General features: G+C 43.9%; 1 protein-coding gene across 1 annotated transcript in view; it reads right to left on the reverse strand.

The window, feature by feature from the left end:
* Nucleotides 1-8,611, reverse strand: part of MARCH6 (membrane associated ring-CH-type finger 6) — a 102,088-nt gene extending 93,477 nt beyond the window's left edge. The window contains 1 exon segment of the mRNA XM_012805006.2: nucleotides 8,588-8,611. Within this exon segment, the coding sequence (XP_012660460.1) occupies nucleotides 8,588-8,611 (24 nt within the window).
* Between the last annotated feature and the right edge of the window lie 2,374 nt (nucleotides 8,612-10,985).

Raw genomic sequence — 10,985 nt, forward strand, 5'->3', positions numbered from 1 at the left:
TTCATGTAGATATTCTCGACAGTGATGTATACTGAGTCACATCAAATAATCAAAGTGGAGCACCATGCATTTCTTATTCTTAACATAGTCAGATATAGTATTCACATAAAAATTACTCATAATTTAACACAAAATGTTACTGAGATAAAGGCCTTCAGGACTATAGTTTTTTTCTCTTGTTATTAAACATTTTGAAATATACACCAAAGTTAAAGGAATAATGCAACAAACACCTATATCCTCAACCTAGATTCAGGAATTGTTAACATTTACATTAATATGTAAAAATACACACATATATGTGTGTATTATTTTTTCCTAAGGCAGAATCTCACTTTTTCCCCTGGGTAGAAGGCTATGGCATCATCATAGCTCACAGTAACCTCAGACTCTTGGGCTCAGGCAATCCTCTTATCTCAGCCTCCCAAATAGCTAGGACCACAGGCACCCCTTATTACACATGGTTAGTTTTTTGATGGGTTTTTTTTTTTCCTTTTTTTTTTTAGTAGAGACTTTTGTTCAGTCTGGTCTTAAACTCCTGAGCTCAAGCATCTACCCACCTTGACCTCCCAGAGTTCTAAGAATACAGGTGTGAGCCACTATATCTGGCCTAGCCATGTTTATTTTAACCATACAGTTTATCTTATTTTCTGTATCATTTGGAAGTATGTATTTGAACATCTTCACCCCTAAACACTTTAGCAAGCATTTACTAGGGTTAGAATAATCTCCTTTAAAAATCATCACCATTCCATAATAATGTATAGACTCTAAATTTTTTCTAATTGTTCCAAGAATGTCCTTTACAATTTTGTTTATTTAACAAAGGCCCAATCTAGTTTAACACATTGCCACTGGTTGATCTTGCTTAATCTGTAATACTCCCTGTACTTATTTTCTTTTTATTTCCTTTTTTTTTTTTTTGGACAGAGACGTGCTTCATCACCCGTGGTAGAGTACTATGGCATCATAACTCACAGCAACCTCAAAGTCTTTTAGAGACTTATAGAGATCACTCAAGCCATCCACCTGCCTCAGCCTCCCAAAGTGCTAGGATTACAGGTGTGACCCACTATAACCCACCCATTTCCTGATAATGGTGCCTCTTGGAAAAGTCAGCTTTTTTATGCAATTTTTACTTATTCTAGATTGTCTGATTGATTCCTTTCAGTGTTATTTAACTTGTTCCTTTAGTCCCTATATTTCCTATAAACTAGATGTTAGACCTAGGGGCTTGATTTGATTCAAGTTAAGCATGTTTTAGCAAGAATATCTGATGGATAATGATGGGCTTTTTTTGCAGTTTTTGGCCGGGACCGGGTTTAAACCCACCACTTCTGGTATATGGAGCTGGTGCTCTACTCCTTTGAGCCTTGGGCGCCGGCCAATGAGGATGTGCTTTTTGCATTATGTACAATACATCAGAAGGCCAGAAAGTCATGTTGTACCATAATGAGCATTTGGAGTTTAATCACGTGGTTAAGGTAATGACCATCAAGTCTTACCATTTATTAAGCAATCTATGAAGTAATACATTGAAGCCACAATCCTCATATTCTTTCACTCATATCTTTCTCATTAAGTAAGACAGTCAAATTTCAAAATTATTCTTAAATTTTTTTTTTGAGACAAAGTCTCACCATGTCACCCTTGGTAGAGGGACGAGGCATCACAGCTTACAGCAAACTCAAACTCTTGGGCTTAAGTGATTCTCTTGCCTCAGCCTCCCAAGTAGCTGGGACTATAAGCACCCTGCCTCAATGCCCAGCTATTTGTTGTTGTTGTTGTTGTTGTTGCAGTTGTCATCGTTGTTTAGCAGGCCTGGGCCAGGTTCGAACCCGCCAGCCCCGGTTTTTGTGCCTGGCACCGTAATATGTGACTGGCACCTTAACCACTGAGCTGTGGGTGCCAAGCCTCTTAAATTTGAAATTGCATATTATCATTGGAAACATTCTTGTTAATATTCATAAAAATACATTTATTTTACAAAACCTTCTGAGCTGGCGGGTTGCAGTGGATCACCCCTGTAACCCTATCACTCTGGGAGGCCAAGGTAGGTGAATTGCTTACACTCAGGAGTTTGAGACCAGCCTGAGTAAGAGCTAGACCCCATCTCTACTTAAAGTAAAAATACCAGCCAGGCATGGTGGTGGATGCCTGTAGACCCAGCTACTCAGGAGGCTGAAACAGGAGACTCACTAAGCTCAAGAGTTGAAGGTTGGTGTGAGCTATGACACCACAGCACTCTACTCAGGGCAACAGAGAAAAAAAGAGAGGCAGTGCCTGTGGCTCAGTGAGTAGGGTGCCGGCCCCATATACAGTGGGTGGCAGGTTCAAACCCGGCCCCAGCACAAACTGTAACAACAAAAATAGCTGGGCATTGTGGCAGGTGCCTGTAGTCCCAACTACTTGGGAGGCTCAGGCAAGAGAATCACCTAAGCCCAAGAGCTGGAGGTTACTGTGAGCTGTGACGCCACAGCACTCTACTGAGGGTGACAAAGTAAGACTGTCTCTAAAAAAAAAACAAAAAAACTTTCTAAGTTTCCCCCATAATTTTTACTATGAGATAAAATTTCCTTTTATTTGTATTAATCTCCTCATTCTTGTAAAAATAGACAAAACTATGGTTGACCACTACCGTAGCGCCTGAGTGTCTCTGTAACATTCTGGACCTTAAAGTTCCTTGTGAAGAGATTAAAGAGGGAAAAGAGAAGCCTGGAACCTCTTCTAGACACACATAAATCCTGATCCAGTTGCCACACTTACCTCTTTCCTCAGTGAAGCCAGACAGAGGACATGCAACTTGATTTAACACCCACATCTGCAAAAGCTCACTCACAGGCAAGGCAGGTTCCCTGACTATTGTGAGAAGGCAGGACATGGGGAGGGCCGCAGGGGCTCCGCTTAGCTGAGGGCTCTGTGCTCTCTGGTACAGTGTCAACCAAGATCAATAAATCCTGCGCAAGCAAGATTGAATCCTTGGATGAAGCAAAATGTGAGCAGGTGAGCAGATGCTTAGCAGGAACACAGCAGCTATTGTAGTCAGCAACTGGCACGAGCCCTGGAATTGCAAAGAAGACCAGAGGTCAGGCCCACTCTGACATTCCCTAGGTCTGCCAACCCAGAGCACCTACCCTGCAAACACATGGCTGTATGTTTTTTTAAATAGGTTTCCCTTCCTAAGCAAAGTGTGTGTTACTAGTTGTGAAGGGTTGTGGGCAAGCTGGGAACTAGGGTTTCTGGGTGAGTTAACCTATTAAAAGGTGGCAAAGATCTTCAAAAAGGGAAAACAGTCACCAGAGTGGCTCACATGTCCTTGACCAGTGATCCTTTCCTGGGAGGTCATCTCACATAGCTGAAGTATCCTAGCATACGCTCTGCAAAATACTAAACCAAACAAACCCTATAGATCCCAGGGATAAAAGAATCAAGAAATCTGCCCCTAGAGTAGAAAAGCACCAAATTCAAATGTCTCAGTCTGTTCTGGCTGCTATAACAAAATACAATAAACTGGGTAGCTTATAAATGGCAGAAATGTATTTCTCAAAGTTCTGGGGGCTGACAAGTCCAAGATCACAAGATCACTGGCCGACAAGTGCCAGCTTATACATTGTATGGTGAGGGCCTTCTTTCTGGTTCATAGGTGGAGCCTTGTCACCATAACCTCACATGGCAGGAGGACTGAGGTCTCTCTCAGGCCTCTTTTATAAGGGCACTAATCCCACTCTACCCTATTGACCTATTCACCTCCCAAAGGCCTCACCTCCTAATATCATCACCTTGGGGAAGAGAAGTTTAATATATAAATTGAGGGGAGATATAAACATTTAATTGATGGCATTGACTGTGGAACCATCCACTTCCAGTAGTTCTTTTAACCCAGGAATCACTTTAAAGCTACATTGGGTTTCCTGGGCTAAGTCAGATCACCTCAGGCAGACAATAAATCCCATCTCTGAGGGTGAATGCTGGGTTGCCCCATGGGGGTTCTGTGGGCTTAGCTCCAGTGGGTCATGGGCGCTCTGTGACAGTCACGTGCATTTTCAGCAGTAGACCATGAACTTCTCAATGTTGCTGCCTCTGGAAGGTGGGTATAATAGGCTAAATGGTGGCACCCCCAAAAGATATGCCTAATCCCCCACAATCTGTGATGTTACCTTATTGGGAAAAACATCTTTGAATATGTAATTAAATTAATGATCCTGAGATGAGGAGATCACCCTGGATTATACAGGTGGGTCATAAAGCCAAGGGCAAGTGTCCCTGTAAGAATGAGGCAGAGGTACAAGTTAAACCTACTAAGAGTAGGATATAAATGTCTTAACAAAATAAGAAAATGTGGTGAAGGCTATATTAACCAGTTTGATGAAGGTATTTTAAATTGTATATAAAACCAGCACATTGGCTCGGCTCCTGTGGCTCAAGTGGCTAAGGCGCCAGCCACGTACACCTAAGGTGGCGGGTTTGAATCCAGCCCTGGCCCGCCAAACAACGATGATGGCTGCAACCAAAAAATAGCCGGGCGCTATGGTGGGTGCCTGTGCTCCCAGCTACTTGGGAGGCTGAGGCAAGAGACTCACTTGAGCCCAGGAGTTGGAGGCTGCTGTAAGCTGTGATGCCACAGCATTCTACCCAGGGGGACAGCTTGAGGCTCTGTCTCAAAAAAAAAAAAAAATAGCACATTGTACCCCATAATTGCATTAATGTACACTGCTATGATTTAATAAAAAAAAAAAGAAAGAAAGAAAGAAAGAAAAAAGAATGAGGTGGGGGGGGCAGAGGAGAACGCAATAGGGGGACAGAGCAGAGATTGGAGTGAAGCAGCCAGAGGCCAGGGAATGGATTTTCTTCACAGTCTCTGAAGGACATGTGGCCCAGCCAACACCTAGTTTTCAGACTTCTCAGCTCCAGCACGTAAGAGAATAAACTTGTGTTATTTTAAGTCTCACACTTTATAGTAACTTGTTACAGCAACTGCAGGTGAGGAAATGTTCATGCCTGCCGCCACCTTAGTCATCACCAGGTTAGACTTCCATGAGGATTCCATCACTTCAAAGGCTGTAGCAGAGCCAAGAGCATCCTGTGCCACACAAGGCTGCAACAGTCCTTAGGATCAGCTCCCTGGCCCACAGGTGAGTCCTTCCTAACTGATGATTCCCTCTAAATATGCAGTCAGTACTCTGTATCCATGGCTTCCACATCCATGGATTTAACCAACCACAGATCAAAAATAGTCTAAGAAATTAAAAAGGATAGGCTCGGTGCCTGTAGCTCAAGCGGCTAAGGCACCAGCCAAACACACCAAAGTTGACAGGTTGGAATCCAGCCTGGCCTGCCAAACAACAATGACAACTACAACCAAAAAATAGCTGGGTGCCTATAGTCCCAGCTACTTGGGAGGCTGAGGCAAGAGACTCGCTTGAGCCCAGGAGTTGGAGGTTGCTGTGAGCTATGATGCCATAGCACCCTACCCAGGGCGACAGCTTGAGGCTCTGTCTAAGAAAAGAAAAGAAAAGAAAAGAAAAGAAAAGAAAAGAAAAGAAAAGAAAAGAAATGAAAAGAAAAGAAAAAGGATGGTTGTGCCTATACTGAACATGCATAGGTTTGTTTTTTCTTGTCATTATTCCCTAATCAATATAGTATAACAACAGAGGTGTTCTAAGTAATCTAGAGATGATTTAACGTATACACAAGGATGTGTAAATGCTGCACCATTTCATAAAACAGACCTGAGCATTCATGGATTTTGCTATTTTCAAGATCCTAAAACCATTCCCCCATGGATACTGAGAAGAGACTATACATTTTCATCTGAAATTTTGGCTTCTAACCTGAAATTGTATATCTGCTCCAAAGTAAAACTCTTCCTGAAAGTTTTTATCTTGACATACAGAAGCCAAAGAAACCCTTAGGTTTTTATCTGGTATATCTCCTTTATTGGGGGAATCATTAAGCTCTGAGGTTGGATTTCCTTTGCTATCTTCTTGTGTGTCTTTATTATCACTGTGAACTGAATGTTTGTGCTCCCCTCCCCCCAAATTCATGTAGTATAATCCTAATTCCCAATGTGATGGCATTTAGAAGTGGGGCCTTGGGAAGTAATTATATTATGATGAGGTCATAAGAGTGGGGCGCCCCTGATGGGATTAGTGTCCCTGTGAGGTTTAGGCCCTCCAGTCTGTGATATTCTGTTACAGCAGACAATTATTATCAAACATCCTTTCAGTGCCTCTTCTGTGTCATATGTTAGGTTAGACCCCCCCAAATAAGCAGGTTAGGCAGGTCTCAGACCTGATTCCTATCCTCAAATAAAATTGTAGTTGAATTAATAATGACTTGTGAGACTAGGCAGGATGGGTCAAGCCCATAATCCTTGCACTTTGGGAGGCTGAGGTGGGAGGATGACTTGAGGCCAAGAGAGCCCAGGAGTTTAAGACCAGCCTGAATAGTATAATATGACCCTATGTCTATAAAAAAATTTAAACATTAGCTGAGATGTTGGGACACACCTATAGCTCCAACTACTTGGGAGGCTGAGATAAGAGAATCACTTGAGCCTGAGAGTCTGCGATTAAGTGAGCTATGATGATGTCACTCTACTCTAGCCCAGGCAACAGAGTGGGACATTTTCTCAAAAAACCAGAACTATGTAGGAATACATGGACATTATTTTTGCCTGTGAAGTCCTCCTTCCCTCTTCTGATGATAATATCCACGTTTCTTTTGGAGACGTGTTCCTCCCTCATTCAGACGCAGAGTTCTAGAGGGGAGCAGCAAGTCTCCTCACGGGCCCATTCTTCCCTCTTCTGGGGAGGGCAGATTGTCTAGGCAGGACCAAACATCCCCTCATGCCACTGGTGCTGAGTTTCTACCTCTGGTCCCTCAACCTACTTGCTACCCTTTGCCTCACTGGAAGTCTAGGCTTCTCACACTTTAGTGGACACTTGCACCAACAGAGATTGACAGTGATTATAACAGTATTTTTCATTTAAATTTTAACCAAGTGTTTAGAAGTTCTGTGTCCCACGTCTGCTGGGATAGCCCTTAAAACTGTGCTCCTGTACTGCAGAATGCCTTAGTTCCTTATTAATAAAATCACCGGGGACCTTTCTGTTGACCAGTCCAACTTATGGTGTTCACCGAGAGGCTGGATATGCAAATAGACCATGGCTAAGTTAGACCACGTACAACAATAGAACTCTGACCTATAGTCGCTGCAGCCAGCCGGAAGCCAGTCCACAGCCTCTGCAGCAGTCTGCCCAAAGTGGCCAGTACTTAACTACCAGCTTCCTGACTATTCGCTGCTGATTCCGTTTAAGACCAGCCAGAGAAAGCCACATCTGCTCCCAGTCACACGGGCTGCCCCGCTGCTAGTTAGCCACCTGCAGTGTCCCCAGACCAGCAGCCTGCAGTCAGGACACACGGAGCCTTCCCTTTTCCCACTGCGAAGCTTTCGCACTCCTCTGCCTGCCTTTGAATCTCTGCCAAACACAAGGGACAGGTGGCTGACTCCTCTTGCAGAGCAAGCTCTGAATAGTCTTTGTTTGCTCACATTTGGGTGGTCTTTATTTCCTTATCGTTTTAGTTTTAATTGATCTTTAGGTTTTTCTGTGGATGTCCCGCCGCCCCTGCCTTCACACCACCTTCACCATGCTCTGAGAGCTGCCCACCAGCCTCAAACCTGTACCATTTTGGCAGAAATGACCCTGTCCATTAAGTATCAGCCTTTCCCTGCAATGACTCATCAGTTTCCTCATAAAGCCATTCCATTCCATGGCAGGGAGACCTCCAATCCCTGCAAGACACCCACAGAGCCTCATTTTAGCCCCAGTGCTGGGGAAGCAGTTGCCATGGCGATGGATGCTGCAGACAGGCAGGCGGGAGAGTGGCTCACAGCAGCCCACCCCACAACAGAAGGGGCCAGAGCCTTCTGCTGGGCTGTGCTGCTCCATGACCGCTACCCCCCAATTCCCACCTCTGAGAACAAAAGCAGGGTGGGGGGAATGGGAATCATCCGTGGCTATCACTCCTGGGTCCCTGGCTGAGCACATCCCCCACGTAGCCGGCTGTGGATGGTTGGCGTCACTTGGTTATAAAGCTTAGACTGTTGCTTAGCAACGAAATAACAAACAAGGCTAATCGAATCTCTATTGAATCTTCGTGAATGCCTCATTTAGATGAACAAAATCTCAGTGCTGTACGCCAAGATGGGGGTGGGGGTGAACCTTTTAAAATGGAGGATTAACACGGGGAAAAGTGCACAAAATGTAAGTGCTCTCTCGATCAATTGAAAACAAGCAGCCCACCAAGTTCCCACTTCCCATGGGTATTGTTATGACTTTCGTCACCATCTACTTGTTGTGTCCCTATTTGAGCTTTATATGAATAGATACATAGTGAGGAGATAGTTTACTTCACTCAAGTGGGTGAGAGTCTGCCTGTTGTGCATGTGGTGCTGCAGGGGGGGGGTGCTGCCGAGCTCCAGGACAGCCAGAACTGACCTTGATGAGCCTCATGGCTCCTCCGCCTCACCTTCCTCATTGGAACACCCTGGATGGCTGCCCATCTGAACCAAACCCAAGCTCACCTTGTATCCTTGGATCTGGCCCATCTCTGCATTGCTTTCCAGTGAGGCTGGGCCCCTGAATCCCTTGTTCCTGGCCCTTCTGCCTTAAGACATCCCAGAGTCTTGGCCAGCCAAACAGTTCACTGCATCTGCACCTTAGGAATTATATTTTCGCCACAGAGTGCCCCATTTCGGTTAGGTAACTATCTTCTAATTTTTAAACTATTTATTTTGAAATAATTTTAGGCTTATAGTAATGTCACAACAATAGTACAAATTCCCATAAACACTTCACCCACATGCGCCAAATATTTAATATTTTACCACACTTGCTTCCCTAATCTTTTTACCTCTGTCCATACACAACATGATGCCTTGGTACACTAAATACCTCAGTGTATAATTCTCAAACACACATACACAAACATTTCCTTATATAACCACAATGCATTTATAACAATTAGGAAATTAACTTTGGCACACCATTATTATATGATCTATAGACCTTATACAAATTTGGTTGTCTACTGATGTCCATTTATTTGAAAGTTGCAGGGGTTTTTTCAATTTTTTTTTTTTTGAGACAGAGCCTCAAGCTATTGCCCTGGGTAGAGTGCCGTGGCATCACAGTTCACAGCAACCTCCAACTCCTGGGCTCAAGCAAGTCTCCTGCCTCTGCCTCCCAAGTAGCTGGGACCACAGGCGCCCGCCAAAACGCCTGGCTATTTTTTGCCTTCAGCCATCATTGTTTGGTGGGCCCAGGCTGGATTCAAACCTGCCACCTTAGATGTATATGGCTGGCACCTTAGCCACTTGAGCCACAGGCGCCAAGCCTTTTAAAAATATTTTTATTTTATTTTATTTTATTTTATTTATTTTTGGAGACAGAATCTCACTTTATCACTCTTGGTAGAGTGCCATGGTGTCATAGCTCATAACAACCTCAAACTCTTTTTTTTTTGACAGAGCCTCAAGCTGTTGCCCTGGGTAGAGTGCAATGGCATCACAGCTCACAGCAACCTCCAACTCCTGGGCTGGAGTGAGTCTCCTGCCTCCATCTCCCAAGTAGCTGAGATTATAGGCACCTCCCACAACACCCGGCTATTTTTTGGTTGCAGCCATCATTGTTGTTTGGCGGGCGCAGGCTGGATTTGAACCCATCAGCTTAGGTGTATGTGGCTGGTGCCTTAGCCACTTGAGCCACAGGCACTGAGCCCAGTTTTTCTTCCTTTTTTTTTGGTAGTTTTTGGCCAGGGCTGGGTTTGAACCCACCACTTCTGGCACATGGGGCTGGCACCCTACTCCTTGAGCCACAGGCACCACCCAATTTTTCATTTTTAATAGCGGCAGGGTCTCATTCTTGCTCAGGCTAGTCTCAAACTCATGACTTCAAGCAATTTACCCATCTCAGCCTCCCAGAGGGGTAGGATTACAAATGCAAGCCACTGCACCCGGCTCAAAGTTGCTGTTTTTTAAAAATATTTTTACTGTGGTAAAATATAAACAGTATATTATGATATGCCAGTTTAACAATTATTAGACGCATGATTTATGGCATTAATTACATTCACAATGCTGTGTAACCAGCATCTATCTCTAGCACCTCATCATCATGCCAGACCGACACTCTGGACCCATTAAACCTGACTTCCCACTCCCCTCCTCCCAGCTCCCGTACCACCACTCTACTTTGTCTTTATGAATATGACTACTCTTGATAGCTGATGTAAGTGAAACCACACAATATTCTTCTCTTTATGTCTAGGATATTTCACTTTGCATAATGTCCTCAAGTTTCACCCATGTTATAGTATGACCAATGCTCTTGATAATGAAAAAAAATTGTTTTTCCTGGCCTGGTATCCAAAATTCATATTCTATCCAGTTGTCAACCATAGGGCAGTTATTTCATAAGACATCTCTCAATTTGATCTGTTTGATATTTCCTCACAATTGAATTCAGGTTGGGGCTTTTTGACAGAGCAGAGCAGCAAGGACCCTTGTGCCCTCTGTTGCAACATGCCAGGGGCACATGTGGTCTGCTTGTCCTGTTACCCGTGATGTTAGCTTGGATTGCCTGGTCGAGGTTTGTCAGGTTTCTCCACTATAAAGTTACTATCTCCCCCTTTGTAGTTGGTGTGTATCCCTCGTGGGGAGATCGTTTGAGACCACATGCAAATCCTGTTTCTCAGACTTTCCCTGTCACTTCATTGGTAGGCTGTTCTCCCGGACACCATTATTACTATGGTGGTTCCAATGGCATTTTCTCCTCCCCGTATTTCTTCCCCATTTGTTAGTTGATATTTTACCATAGGGTAGAGCTCTCCTTTCTCCCCATTTATTTATTTTTCCATTTATATATCAGTATGTACTCCTGGATTCTTACCTTAGACTGATTATAATAAAGTAAGAAGAGTTA

Source organism: Otolemur garnettii, unplaced genomic scaffold (assembly GCF_000181295.1).
Source record: "Otolemur garnettii isolate 467f Iridium unplaced genomic scaffold, OtoGar3 scaffold00033, whole genome shotgun sequence".
Taxonomy (NCBI): Eukaryota; Metazoa; Chordata; class Mammalia; order Primates; family Galagidae; genus Otolemur; species Otolemur garnettii.